At 46.8% G+C, this 15,157-nt stretch overlaps 1 protein-coding gene across 1 annotated transcript in view; it reads left to right on the top strand.

Moving 5' to 3' along the window:
* Positions 1–10,720: 10,720 nt before the first annotated feature.
* GTF2A1 (general transcription factor IIA subunit 1) overlaps positions 10,721–15,157 on the top strand; it is a 35,369-nt gene continuing 30,932 nt past the window's right edge. The window contains exon 1 of the mRNA XM_048855424.2: positions 10,721–10,992. Within this exon, the coding sequence (XP_048711381.1) occupies positions 10,963–10,992 (30 nt within the window). The 5' untranslated portion in view covers positions 10,721–10,962. The remainder of the gene's footprint in view (positions 10,993–15,157) is intronic.

Below are 15,157 nucleotides of genomic sequence, written 5' to 3'. Positions count from 1 at the left end.
AAAATAAAGTAACAGGAAATTGGTCGATGTCAGCCCTGCTCAGCACCAGTCAGCATATGTTGTGAATTAATAAAGATGACTTATGTTCCAAAAAATAGAATTGTATTCTGTAACATGAGCCAGGAAAATAAAACAACTATTTAGCACTTTATATTAAGGGACCAGAAATTATGAAGGGGAAAGAACAGTCATTTCCATTTCAGATACACATACACCAACCATGTCTTTCACAGGTCAGTGTATGTGCACTTGTGATTGTCTTTAACGTTCCTCGGGGTGGAGTGGTAGGGTAGTGCAGCAGCTCTTAATGGCACATGGACGCTGAGGGGAGGCGTAGGGAGGTCCGGACATTGAGTTGCCTATGGGCTGCAGAGGGAGGCCAGCACAGGACGCTTGAGCGCAGGTCTACCAGAGTCTGCAGCATCTCTGTTTGCTGCCTGAGAAGCCCCATTATGTCCTGGTGCATCTCCCTCTTCTTTTCCAGCTTGGATTCCTGGCCTTCCTTCTCTCCACTCTTGCCTTCTGCATGCTGTCTGCAAGGGTCATCCTCCAGGCCCTGGTGTCATTCTCTGATGCAACACTGGCTTGCAGCATCTCCTGGAACATGTCATCCCAAGTCCTCTTCTTTCTCCTCCTTATCTGCCTCAGATGTTCCATGGGTGTGGAGGGGGAGACCCTCAAGGCCACAATGGCATCAGCTGCAGATACAACACAGAAAAGTGCCATTGTTGATGTTTTCACTACAGAAATTGAAACTTAGGATACTGAACTCACTCCCCTTGATCCCAGAAAGTTATAAGTGCTACATTCTCACTTCCCCTTGGAATTGATATAGTACGGTGCTAGAGTTGCCAGGCATCCCGGTTTTCAACCGGAATGCCTGGTCGAAAAGGGACTGTGGCAGTTCTGGTCAGCACCACTGACCGGGCCGCTAAAAGTCTGGTCAGCAGCACAGCAGCAGAGCTAAGGTAGGCTCCCTGCCTACCCTGGCTCCATGCGGCTCCCAGAAGCAGCAGCATGTCCGAGGAATTATGGCCAATGGAAGTTGCGGGGGCGGCGCCTATGGATGGGGACAGCACACAGAGCTGCCTGGCCACACCTTTGCCTAGGAGACACCCAGAGGGACATGCTGCTACTTCTGGGAGCTGCCTGAGGTAAGTACCCCAACCTCCTGCCCATCCTTGAGCCCCCTCCTGCACCCAACTCCCTCCTGGAGGCCACACCCACTCCTGCACTCCGAACCCCTCAGCCCAACCCTGGAGCCTGCACCCCCAGCCGAGAGCCCCCTCCTGCACCCAAACCCCTCATCCCTGGCCCCACCCCAGAGCTTACACCCCCAGCCACAGCCCTCATCCCCTCCTGCACTCCAACCCCCTGCCTCAGCCTGGTGAAAATGCGCAAGTGGGGGTGGAGGAGAGTGAGCAATGGAGGGAGGGGGCAATGGAGTGAGCAGGGGGCCCTCAGAGAAGGGGTGGGGCAGGGCAAGGGTGTTTGGTTTTCTGCTGTTAGAAAGTTGGCAACTCTACCTTGGCAGTGCCAGTCACAGCACCAACCATGCTGAGTATAGTCCTCAGGTGTGGGGGTGGGAAAATGAGGGTGGGGGAATAATTCAGGCCTGGTCTACAGTGGGGGGGGATCAATCTAAGATACACAACTTCAGCTACGAGAATAGTGTAGCTGAAGTCGACATATCTTAGATCGACTTAGAATCACTTACTTTGCGTCCTCGCGGCGCAGGATCAATGGCCGCTCCCCCGTCGACTCCACTTCTGCCTCTCGCTGTGATGTAGTTTCGGAGTTGACAGGAGAGCAATCAGGGATCGATTTATCACGTCTACTCTAGACATGATAAATTGATCCCCAATAGCTCGATCACTACTTGCCGATCCAGCGGGTAGTGTAGACAAGGCCTCAGAGGCATGAGTATATGCGTATAGAGCAGTAGAGCTGAATACTGACACCGTTTTCCACAGGCAGTGCTGATTTTAGCTGATATCTTACTCCTGAAGGTAACAAAGCCAGAGAGATCACAGCTGCTGCTGGCATCCCGATGCTGCCTGGGCCCATATGCTGCTAGTCTGTGTACTGCAGTGGTCCCTGCTGAAGTAATCGCTAAATGGCACAGGAAAATGTCTTACCATAGAGGAAGAAATAAGGCAGCCCTCCCCAGGAACCTTTGGCAGAGGATTGCAGAGTACCTCCATGAAAGCTTAACTGAGATCTTTTTGGAGGATTCACAGGACATCCCGGTGCACATAAACAAACTGGTCTGCATTGCCCCCCTTCTCCGCCCCCTCCCCACCGCCTAACTCTAGAGGGGAATGAAAAGCAGATAGCAATTCAACCTCTTTTCGTTGTTTCACTACTTCTTCTAGCACAAGTAAAAAAGAGTAAATCAACAGATGTGTCCTGCTACTTTGGGCGTTCCATCCCTGTAATTTACAGTGAAGCCAAAAACACATCCTGGCTTGCTGTGCAGCTGTATCACCAGTAGCCTGTTCCCCATGCTCCTCATCCACCTCCTCCTCCTCACTGTTTATAGTAGGGGCCTGTGTCTCAGGCTTCTCCGAAGTATCCATGGGGCTTTGGGGATGATGGCGGGGTCTCCACTGAGGGTGGCATGCAGTTCTTTGTAAAAGCAGCAGGTCTGCGGCTCTGCACCAGATCAATTGTTGGCCTCCCTTGCCTTTTGGTATGCCTGCCACAGCTCCTTAGCTTTCACATGGCACTGTTGTTGGTCCCTGTTGTAGCCTTTCTCCCGCATGCCCAGAGCAATCTGCTTGTAGATGTCCACATTTGTATGGCTGGATTGGAACTGTGTATGTACAGCCTCTTCTCGCCACAGACCCAAGAGACCCAACCAACACCTCCTGTGCACTCCAGGCAGGAGCACGTATGCAAGTGTAGGTGGCATGGTCAGCTGGGCAGTTGCATACAACAATGGAGAATTGCTAGGTATGCTTGCCAAGTTGAGCATCAAAGAAAAGGAATTTCAAAAATTCACAAGGCTTTAAAGGGGAGAGGCCTCTGGTCAGTGGAGTTCACAATGGTGATCAGAGTGGTCACTGTGGGGCATTGTGGGACAGCTTCTGGAGGCCAGTAACAGTCGATGAAAGTAATACAGTGTCTACGTTGACACTGTGTAAACCTAAGTACATTGCCTTTAACTCCATGCCTCTTGGGGGAGTGGTGTTGAAAAAAATCACAGTTTATAAGTACATACAACTAAAAATACAAAAAGATTAGGACTTCAATCTGAGCCACACTAATTTGCCTCCACATTCCATTGACTAATTAGTAGTGATGGGCCCAAACAAATTCTAGTCACCTCCAGCTGAACATACCGGCTAGCTCCTGTCTCCATAATGGGTCAAACTAAGACCCTGGATCAGACCACCTGAATTTTGGAAAATTTGGTTCTCATCAGATAATGATTAATTTCACACACAATTATAGCGTGCTCTGCTACAGTTAAGATTAAGAAAACATTTGTTTAAAGGATGTTTCTTCTACATACATCTGCACTTTGCAGCTTGGGCCTAACTCTATCATATGAATATGACAAAGTTGTTAATACAGACTATCTCTATAATATTAATATGATAGAGTTGTTAATACAGAGTAAATATTAATATAAAGTATGGGCAATTTACTGATAGAATCTTACCTTTTTCATTTCCGAACTTTTTTGTGTTTAATTTTGCCATGTTAATCTTACTTTAACAAAGAAACAAGATTGACAGTTCATAATAAAACATACTTTAATATCACTTTTAATCTACTTATCCCAAGTTATAAATGCTGATTAAGAATTACAGTTTCTTCTCCTCTGTATTATACTCTTTCTACAGATGGAAAAACGCAGGCTTGGAGCTATTTTGTGACTTAATCAAGACAAAGATCCCAGTGTAGATTAGCAGCCAGAAACCACTGTGCATTAGACACATATAGTTGTATATATTGAGAGGCACTATAATCTCCTTGTGGATAGGTACTGGCCTGGATTTCAGGTGGGCCAGTTCTGTTCCTAGCTCTACTGACCTCTTGTGTAACCTTGGGCAAGTCAAATCACCTCTCTGTGCTTGTTTCCCCTCCCTCCCGTTTTGTGTCTTGTCTATTATAGCAGGGAACTTGCCACTGCTGTAGTTATAATTAATTAAGTTAAAGACAAGCTCTAAAATATGCATGGTTATTCAAATTGCCTTGAAATTTTGTGTGCCTCATGGGGGTGAGGGTTACTGATCCAGATTTGGGATCACTTAACCAAGGGGTCCCCAAGATGTAGCCCACTAACATAACTAAAGTGGTGCAATCACGCCAGGCATCACGAGGTTATCGGGGCCCAGTTAGAATATGATTTCAATTTAGAACCCATGAGGACAGAGAGACAACAGGAATGGGGGTGCCATCCCCTGTCTGGAGATGTAAGGGAATTGCACCCCTGGTTGGTGCAGTGTGACCATGAGTTGGTTGAGTTCAGGATCCTGACACAGGGAAGAAAGGTAAGCAGCACGATACGGACCCTGGACTTCAGGAAAGCAGACTTCGACTCCCTCAGGGAACGGATGGCCAGGATCCCCTGGGGGACTAACTTGAAGGGGAAAGGAGTCCAGGAGAGCTGGCTGTATTTCAAGGAATCCCTGTTGAGGTTACAGGGACAAACCATCCCGATGAGTCGAAAGAATAGTAAATATGGCAGGCGACCAGCTTGGCTTAATGGTGAAATCTTAGCGGATCTTAAACATAAAAAAGAAGCTTACAAGAAGTGGAAGGTTGGACATATGACCAGGGAAGAGTATAAAAATATTGCTAGGGCATGTAGGAATGTTATCAGGAGGGCCAAATCGCACCTGGAGCTGCAGCTAGCCAGAGATGTCAAGAGTAACAAGAAGGGTTTCTTCAGGTATGTTGGCAACAAGAAGAAAGCCAAGGAATGTGTGGGCCCCTTACTGAATGAGGGAGGCAAACTAGTGACAGAGGATGTGGAAAAAGCTAATGTACTCAATGCTTTTTTTGCCTCTGTTTTCACTAACAAGGTCAGCTCCCAGACTGCTACGCTGGGCATCACAAAATGGGGAAGAGATGGCCAGCCCTCTGTGGAGATAGAGGTGGTTAGGGACTTTTTAGAAAAGCTGGACGTGCACAAGTCCATGGGGCCGGACGAGTTGCATCCGAGAGTGCTGAAGGAACTGGCGGCTGTGATTGCAGAGCCATTGGCCACTATCTTTGAAAACTCGTGGCGAACCGGGGAAGTCCCGGATGACTGGAAAAAGGCTAATGTAGTGCCAATCTTTAAAAAAGGGAAGAAGGAGGATCCTGGGAACTACAGGCCAGTCAGCCTCACTTCAGTCCCTGGAAAAATCATGGAGCAGGTCCTCAAAGAATCAATCCTGAAGCACTTGCATGAGAGGAAAGTGATCAGGAACAGCCAGCATGGATTCACCAAGGGAAGGTCATGCCTGACTAATCTAATCGCCTTCTATGATGAGATTACTGGTTCTGTGGATGAAGGGAAAGCAGTGGATGTATTGTTTCTTGACTTTAGCAAAGCTTTTGACACGGTCTCCCACAGTATTCTTGTCAGCAAGTTAAGGAAGTATGGGCTGGATGAATGCACTACAAGGTGGGTAGAAAGCTGGCTAGATTGTCGGGCTCAACGGGTAGTTATCAATGGCTCCATGTCTGGTTGGCAGCCGGTATCAAGTGGAGTGCCCCAAGGGTCGGTCCTGGGGCCGGTTTTGTTCAATATCTTCATAACTGATCTGGAGGATGGTGTGGATTGCACTCTCAGCAAATTTGCGGATGATACTAAACTGGGAGGAGTGGTAGATACGCTGGAGGGGAGGGATAGGATACAGAAGGACCTAGACAAATTGGAGGATTGGGCCAAAAGAAATCTGATGAGGTTCAATAAGGATAAGTGCAGGGTCCTGCACTTAGGACGGAAGAACCCAATGCACCGCTACAGACTAGGGACCGAATGGCTAGGCAGCAGTTCTGCGGAAAAGGACCTAGGGGTGACAGTGGACGAGAAGCTGGATATGAGTCAGCAGTGTGCCCTTGTTGCCAAGAAGGCCAATGGCATTTTGGGATGTATAAGTAGGGGCATAGCGAGCAGATCGAGGGACGTGATCGTTCCCCTCTATTCAACATTGGTGAGGCCTCATCTGGAGTACTGTGTCCAGTTTTGGGCCCCACACTTCAAGAAGGATGTGGATAAATTGGAGAGAGTCCAGCGAAGGGCAACAAAAATGATTAGGGGTCTAGAACACATGACTTATGAGGAGAGGCTGAGGGAGCTGGGATTGTTTAGCCTGCAGAAGAGAAGAATGAGGGGGGATTTGATAGCTGCTTTCAACTACCTGAAAGGGGGTTCCAAAGAGGATGGCTCTAGACTGTTCTCAATGGTAGCAGATGACAGAACGAGGAGTAATGGTCTCAAGCTGCAGTGGGGGAGGTTTAGATTGGATATTAGGAAAAACTTTTTCACTATGAGGGTGGTGAAACACTGGAATGCGTTACCTAGGGAGGTGGTAGAATCTCCTTCCTTAGAGGTTTTTAAGGTCAGGCTTGACAAAGCCCTGGCTGGGATGATTTAACTGGGAATTGGTCCTGCTTTGAGCAGGGGGTTGGACTAGATGACCTTCTGGGGTCCCTTCCAACCCTTATATTCTATGATTCTATGATTCTATGTAGGACCCAAGCATCCCGGAGCCTGTATACCCACTGCCTCGAAATCAAACAGGAGTGTATACACAGATTATCCCCAGTAGATAGAACCCAGGGGTCTGGCAATCAGGACAGGGGATGGGCTGTTTGTGCTGGTGGTACAAAGGGCTGCTAGCCATGGAGGGCTCTCGGATCTAGCCACACACACGTATCCCCCTTCATGCCACTGCCAGTCCAGCAGAAGATGAGCTGTGTTGCACCGCAGCAGACGGGGCTGCCAGAAGAAGTGTGCTGGCCCTCCAGGGCAGAAGGGGCTGGGCTGAGGGGCCCCTGTAGCTGGGGCAACCCTGGGCCCCAGTTGTGAGTAGCCAGCAAGGGTGTGTGGAGAAGGCACGGGGAGATCATAGTGCTGGGGAATGCATGGCAACATGGTAGAGTAGAGACAGGAAACACAGCTCCCCTAGAGACAGAGTTTAAGGCAAAAGCTTTGGCTGCTTTGTATGGAGTGGAGGAGCAGGGGGAACTGGGAGGGATTGAGGGAGAGGGAGTTTGGGGTGGAGAGGATGGAGCAGAAGTGGGTAGAGCCGGGGGGAGGGATCAGAGATGTTGAGGGTGGGAGAAGTGGGTTGGAGCACCCTTGGGGGATTTAGATCAGAGATGGGAGGATGGGGGAGTGGGGGGAGTTGGAGCAGAGCTGGAGGGAACTGAGAGGAGGTCTAGGGGACGGCTTGTGGGGGCTTAAAACAGGGCTAAAGGAGTGGATCAGGAAAGGGGGGCAGGAGGGGTACTAGATTGGAGCTGGGGGACTCAAAGAGGCTGGACGGGTGTTAGGGAGACCTGAGGGGGCTGGATCAGAACTGGAGGAGAATGAGGGGGGCTGTGGGGATCTGGGGAAGCCCTGTCCTGGGTGGGGAGCTCAGAACAGGCATACGGAGAGCCATGTGTCAAGAACACACTGCTGAGATGGGGATGAAGAGTTGGGAGTGGTCATGCTTGATGTATATCCCATGCTCTCAAGCTTTCAGGAATGGGGATGGGACACCCATTGAGATGAAGGGAGAAGTTCACACATCTCAGAGCTATTGTTTCAAGGTGTATTCATCTCCATGGAATGTTCTGATTCAGCAGAGACCATCACATTCAGATGAATGGGCCACTTCACATCTCTGAGCTTCCTATGTTTTCAGGATCATCCTGTGCTGGGGATCCGTATGCAATAAAGCAGTGGATAATTAATTATTAATTTCATACACAGATATAGCAGAGCACCAGCTCTGCTACAGTTAAGATTGAGAAAACTTTTGTTATGTTTCTTCTACATACTCTTTTAATTAATTCTTCATTTTAATTTGCATGCATGCCTGGATTGTCTTGAAATGTGCTGTGACTCTGCGAGGGGGTGGGGTGGGAAGGAGGCTGGAGTTAGTGGTCTACATTTGGGATAATCTGAGCAAGAGCTTACTGAGATATAGCCCTGTCATAAATATAAAGGGAAGGGTAAACCCCTTTGAAATCCCTCCTGGCCAGGGGAAAGCTCCTCTCACCTGTAAAGGGTTAAGAAGCTAAAGGTAACCTCGCTGGCACCTGACCAAAATGACCAATGAGGAGACAAGATACTTTCAAAAGCTGGGAGGAGGGAGAGAAACAAAGGGTCTGGGTCTGTCTGTATGCTGGTCTTTGCTAGGGACAGAACAGGAATGGAGTCTTAGAACTTTTAGTAAGTAATCTAGCTAGGTATGTGTTAGATTATGATTTCTTTAAATGGCTGAGAAAAGAATTGTGCTGAATAGAATAACTATTTCTGTCTGTGCATCTTTTTTGTAACTTAAGGTTTTGCCTAGAGGGGTTCTCTATGTTTTTGAATCTAATTACCCTGTAAGATATCTACCATCCTGATTTTACAGGGGGGATTTCTTTATTTCTATTTACTTCTATTTTTTATTAAAAGTCTTCTTGTAAAAACTGAATGCTTTTTCATTGTTCTCAGATCCAAGGGTTTGGGTCTGTGGTCACCTATGCAAATTGGTGAGGCTTTTTATCCAACATTTCCCAGGAGAGGGGGGGTGCAAGTGTTGGGAGGATTGCTCATTGTTCTTAAGATCCAAGGGTCTGGGTCTGTAGTCACCTAGGCAAATTGGTGAGGCTTTTTACCAAACCTTGTCCAGGAAGTGGGGTGCAAGGTTTTGGGAAGTATTTTGGGGGGAAGGACGCGTCCAAACAGCTCTTCCCCAGTAACCAGTATTAGTTTGGTGGTGGTAGCGGCCATTCCAAGGATAACGGGTGTAATATTTTGTACCTTGGGGAAGTTTTGACCTAAGCTGGTAAAGATAAGCTTAGGAGGTTTTTCATGCAGGTCCCCACATCTGTACCCTAGAGTTCAGAGTGGGGGAGGAACCTTGACAAGCCCCATCCCGTCCCCCAAAGAAAAACAGATGGTGGCAGGTTCTACCAACAATATTTGTGCATACCTGACTTCTAAAGTTTTAATGGGTCGGGAAGGGGAGGGTGAGACGGAAATTGTGGCAGGAAGAGAGGGGCTATATGTGGTGGTGGATGGTGGGAAGAGAGACACCAGTCTTCTCTCAGGTGCTCAGTTACTGTAATCAATATGACAGGTTTCAGAGTAACAGCCGTGTTAGTCTGTATTCGCAAAAAGAAAAGGAGTACTTGTGGCACCTTAGAGACTAACCAATTTATTTGAGCATGAGCTTTTGTGAGCTACAGCTCACTTCATCGGATGCATACCGTGGAAACTGCAGAAGACATTATATACACACAGAGACCATGAAACAATACCTCCTCCCACCCCACTGTCCTGCTGGTCACTTTAGATAAGCTATTACCAGCAGGACAGTGGGGTGGGAGGAGGTATTGTTTCATATTCTCTGTGTATATATAAAGTCTGCTGCAGTTTCCACGGTATGCATCTGATGAAGTGAGCTGTAGCTCACGAAAGCTCATGCTCAAATAAATTGGTTAGTCTCTAAGGTGCCACAAGTACTCCTTTTCTTTTTGTAATCAATATGTAATAAAACTGTCAAGTTCTTGGGATATAGACCACGTCTAAGATTTCTTTCACTAGTCCTGTTAGCAACTACATGCTCCAAACATTTCAAGACATGATCATTATCCCCATTCCAGGATAATATTATTTTTTATTTGTATAACTGTAGCACTGAAGAGAACTAGTCCTGGCCCAGGACCCCACTGTACAAACAAAGAGCAAAAAAGAGCAAAAAGTCCCTGGCCCAAGGAGCTCACAAACTAAATATAAGACATGAGACAAGACATATGTTTATATCCCTTTATTGTTATCCTCTACAGAGTAACAATAAATAGCCTTGTTAACTTCTTTTTAAATCTCGTTTTGCTCATAGCTTCAATAACATGTTCCGGAAGTTACATCTGTGGGTTAATTATGCCTTGTGTAAAAATGTATTTCCTCTTATCAGGTTTTTTTTTAATTTACCCCCACTCATTCTCATATAAAGAACAGGAGTACTTGTGGCACCTTAGAAACTAACCAATTTATTTGAGCATAAGCTTAATTCTCATATGTTGTTCCTATGCACTGTGGAGACAGATGTCTCAGACAAGCTAGATCCATAGATCAGCTGCTGCCTGCTGGCAGATTCTAATAGATACTGTCATGTGAGAGACGATGCTAACAATATTCAGTGTCACAGTCACAGTCAAGTCAACAGGACAGCCCCGGTTCTCTAGTGTGTTGGACTGTGTATACCTCTCGAGCTCTGCCCCGGACAACGGCAGGCCGACTCGCTGTGCGTGTCCGGAGGTCGTGGGGGGCCGGGGCTGTCCCGGATTTACTGGTAGTTCCATCTTGACCGGGCAGAGGCACTAAGAGGGCAGGAGAACCTTCCCTTCCGCCTCGGTAGGTCTGAGCGCGGGAGCATATTACGTGACCCCTCCGCCACTTCCGCCTCAGTAGGTGTCATGGCGGCGGAGCAAGCCTCACACGTGACCTCGGGCGGGCGGAGCTCTGTCCCACACGCTCTCGCGCGCAGCCTCGCTTCTCCCCCGCCCGCGTCCCCCTCTCGCCCTGGCCGCTCGCGCAGCTGCTCGGCTCTTGCTATATAAAGGGGCGAAGCGGGCAGAGCGGGCGGCTGGTGGCGGCGGCTGCAGCCCGAGGGTCGGCGAACGAGGCCGGGCCAGGCCGCGGGGCTCCCCGTGTGCCGGGGCGGGACGCGCGGGGCTCGGGGGGGACGCGCCGGGCAGGTTTATTGTTTTAGGGGCGACTCCGCCGTGGTGGGGGTGTCCCGGGGGGCTCGGGACATGGCGAGCTCGGCTAACACAAACCCCGTGGTAAGGACCGGGCCGGGGGGAAAGGGGGGCCCTGGGCGGCGACACAGGCGGGGCTCAAAGCCCCCCGCCATCGCTGGCTGGGAACGGTCGGCCTGGCCGGGGCAGCGCCCCCAGCCAGGCGCCAACTTCTGCTGACGCTCCGGCGGAGGCGAGCGCAGCCCCGAGCCGGCGGGGAGAGGCGCCGGGACCCGCCGGAGTGGGACGGGGGCTGGGGGCGGCGGCGTAGAGCCGAGCGGCGGGCAGGCAGCGTCTCTGCCAGCGAGGAGCCCCGAGGCGGGCCGAGCCTGGGGCGGGGGGAGCCGGGTAGCTCCGCCATCAGGCTGGGGGGATGGCTGGGGAGGGGGCGAGCCTCCTCGGGGGATGCGAGGGGAGATGCTGCTGTAGAAGCTAGGCGCTGCCTCCCGCGTCGGGGTGCGGGGCGAGGTGGCGGGTTGGTGGCATGTGTGGAACCCAGCCTGGCACTGCTGGAGCCATTTTATGTAGCGTTATAAGAAAGAGGCGATGGTTGAAAAGCACTTGTCCCAGCCCTGCAGACTCGGCTGACGGAGGAGAAACCCCCCTCCAGCCTCTCCCAGTGGCAAGGAAATAATTAAAAAACAACTCACCCCTTCCTCCCCCTTGTGCTTTCTGCACTCTCAGGTGGCTTGTTTTACTTGTATTCACATAGGTGTGCAATAAGCAGTCACATAAATCTGTGTAGCCACCAAGCCCCACCGATCACTTCTTTCCCTTCCCCTCTGAAAAGAATAAACCATCCACAAGCCTACCCCCAAAAAGCTGCTGACAAACCCCGAGTCCGGGCGGTTACGGTGCAGGCTTGGCCCCCTTGTTTGTGTCTCTGTGAGATCCATCATGGCTTCCCCTGCCTTTCTGTCTCCCTGCTCCTTGTGTTCCTCCTCCCTGTGGCTGCCCTGTTTATATAGAGCCATTGCCGCTCTCTAATATAGACTCTGCCAGGATGGGAAGGTGCTTTCCAGCCCCACGTCACCGCCTCTCCATTTAAACACCACATCAGCCTTTAAATAGGGAGAGAGCTGCTGGGAGGTGCATGCACCAGAGGCAGAGACTGAAAGAGAGACAGACACGGTCTCTTTGTCACTCAGTCCCTGCTTTTTCTGCTTAGCTGTTAGCTAGAGTCCCCTCTGCACTAGTCTGCTGCTCTTAAACCCAATTACTGGAGCTGTGGGATTTGTAAACTAGCAGTTGCTTATTTCTGTTAGGTTATTTAGGGGGATGTTCCCCTCATAGATTTAATAATCTGCTGAATTAAATAGCTTTCTTTCCTTTTTTGTGTGTGTTGTTTAAGGAAAGACAACCAGTCCCCCAACCCCATTTTGAAAGTATTCTGGAGTCCTTAGCTATTGAATGTCGTGCAGCAAATATCTAGTATATACATATGTCTGTCCTATTAAGTGCCTTTTTTGCTGGGGTAAAGTGGTAGTTGAACTAAAATAGTTCTTATCCAGTATTGTATAGAGAGAAGGTGGGATACCTATTTTATGATACTTTGCAAAAGTTTATTTAAGGGTGGACAGACTACAGCTGCGAAGCTATACATATTTAAAATGTTTAATTTTTGGCAATAGATTGTAGGCTGGACTTCTGTAGCACTAAAATATCTGTTTTAGGTGATAAAGCTGATGGCTATACACACATGTTATTACCCTCCAGGAAGGGCTAGAATTTTTTTAAAGTTTTTCATAATTTTTGTGGAAGTAATATCAACACCAGTATTATAGGCAAATTTAAAAAAATTGATTGCTTCAAATGTTAAGTGCCAGGTAGCCCTTTATATTATAACAGAACCAGTCTTATATAAGCGTAAAGTGATTTCTGTTGCCTTCGTATTTTCTTTTTATTTTGGTTTCAGTCACTTAAGTTAGTCACTAATTCTGGACATTGCAGTTTATTGTGTGTCCCATAAGCTGCATGCAGTGTCTGCATATGAGGATCTGAATATAAATGTCAGCAGACCCTTCAAAAAGCACAGGCTGTCCTCTGATAGTTTTAGGCTTTTTTATTTTGTTACTATATAACTGAAGTAGGCCTTTTTGTATGTGTGGTGTTTCATCTCACTATATAATAAATAGGAAGCAGTATAGGAAAAAATGGTATTTATTCTGAAGCATCTCTAAACTGCTTTGCAAGCCTCACTAAACTTGAATTCTCCGTTGTACAAAGATAGTTAGCTGCACCTGTCTACTAAAACAATACAGCTTTTGAAAGTTGTTAGAAAACAACCGTGTCTGGAAAGTTCAGTTTGTAGCAATAAAAGATTAATCAAATAAAACCTTAAAATGTATCTGATTGAGGTGCAGGCTAAAAAGGGGTAAAGGGCAAGTTCTCTGTTGGATTTTATTTTTTATTTAAGACTTGACCACTAAAGAGAGTTTAGACCCTGATGCAGTTAACTTTGTGGAGTTCAGGTCTGAGTCTGGTAATGGAGCCAGATATTTTAACCTTATCTAGCATACTAATATGAACAGAAATATTCTCAAAGAACATGACCAGTTTATAGCTTTAATATGTCAGTTTGGGGGCCTAAACTATTACTGTACAATAGTTTTTAATGTTTCACTGTAATTAAATCACCACTAACAGTTTTCTTTCTGCTAAAGAGAAAATACAACATTTTGGCTTACATAAACAAGCAAGGATTTGATAGTAGATTGTTATAGCTAATTTGTAATAAAAGGAATCCAACAACTTAAAACTTGGTCATTAAAAACAAACAAACTTAAATGTAGTTTCAAGTACTGTTTCTCTCCATGCACCACCTGCCAGTTCCTGTGGTTTTACAATTACATTTTACTATTTATTTTAAAAGATGTTATTTCTCTCTCCCGTTCTTAAGTAAAAGAGCCACACAGATAGGGGATATGAATTCACGAACTTCTTTTCGTATAGGAGAAATTGTAAAAGCAGCTATACGCAACATGCAGTCAAATGCACAGAGTATACAAACAAACTTGTAATTTTCTAGTTACAGGAATCTTAGTTGTTGCAAAAATAAGTGCTAAAGAAATTTTAGGTGTAATAAAGAGCATCCCTTTTAAAGTAAAAAAGTAATTTAAGAAATTTAAGGTCAAATGACTTGTAGCATTTAAAACAATTTGGTGGTATTTGTTCTTTGGATTCTAAAATGTAGCATGTGCATCCATAGCTTTCTTTTCAAATCAATTTCTGTCACAAAGTGTGGGGGTAGAAGGGGGTTAAAATTTCTCTTACAATCAATTTGTTCCATTCCCAGCAGAGGGAGCACTAGTTTGTAAACCTTCATATAAAGTTGTGGTTATATCATCAGTTCTCATACCCAAATAAGTAAATGAGAAAATCTGAGTGGTGTTTAGTTTTTCTTAATCTGTATGTGGCAGTTAGGACTGAGCTTGTTAAACACTTGTTTATCATTCTTGTGTTTTGGGTCTGCATTCACCTATAAATGTCTGAGATTCATTATAGTACAATAACAGGTTTCAGAGGAACAGCCGTGTTAGTCTGTATTCGCAAAAAGAAAAGGAGTACTTGTGGCACCTTAGAGACTAACCAATTTATTTGAGCATGAGCTTTCGTGAGCCACAGCTCATGTGTACCAGTTTCCACGGTACACATCTGATGAAGTGAGCTGTGGCTCACGAAAGCTCATGCTCAGATAAATTGGTTAGTCTCTAAGGTGCCACAAGTACTCCTTTTATTATAGTACAATAGTATGTTAGAAGGGAGGTACTTTCATCAATAAAAAGTGGGTGAAAGCATTCTAATTTTAATTGCCAACTTGTAAGTTTCTGTTGCAAGCCATGTTTCTTTGTCTGGATTTCTCAAACTTTGTCAAGTAGTGGGACTTGCATATATATATCTAAATCATTAGTTACCCCTGTAAAAATAATGAATAATACTGTGGCAGCTGGCTGTTCCAGCAAATTACTATGGTAGAGTAGTCAGATCATTGATTGGAGGTAAAGATACATTTTTGTGAGCTTTATAATCCATCTCTTCCTTTTTATACATACGAGTCAATTTACGTAATTTAGGTCCTCTCTTGAGAATGTGTGCATCTTTATTGTTGGCATTATGCCTAACATGTATAGTCAAAGAAAAGGATGTGCATGAGAGAAGTTCTTTACAACCTGCAATCACATTTGGGACCTGAACTGGAAAGAGCAACTGA

Source organism: Caretta caretta, chromosome 6 (assembly GCF_965140235.1).
Source record: "Caretta caretta isolate rCarCar2 chromosome 6, rCarCar1.hap1, whole genome shotgun sequence".
Lineage (NCBI taxonomy): Eukaryota > Metazoa > Chordata > Testudines > Cheloniidae > Caretta > Caretta caretta.
This window is presented reverse-complemented; position numbering and strand designations above follow the sequence as displayed.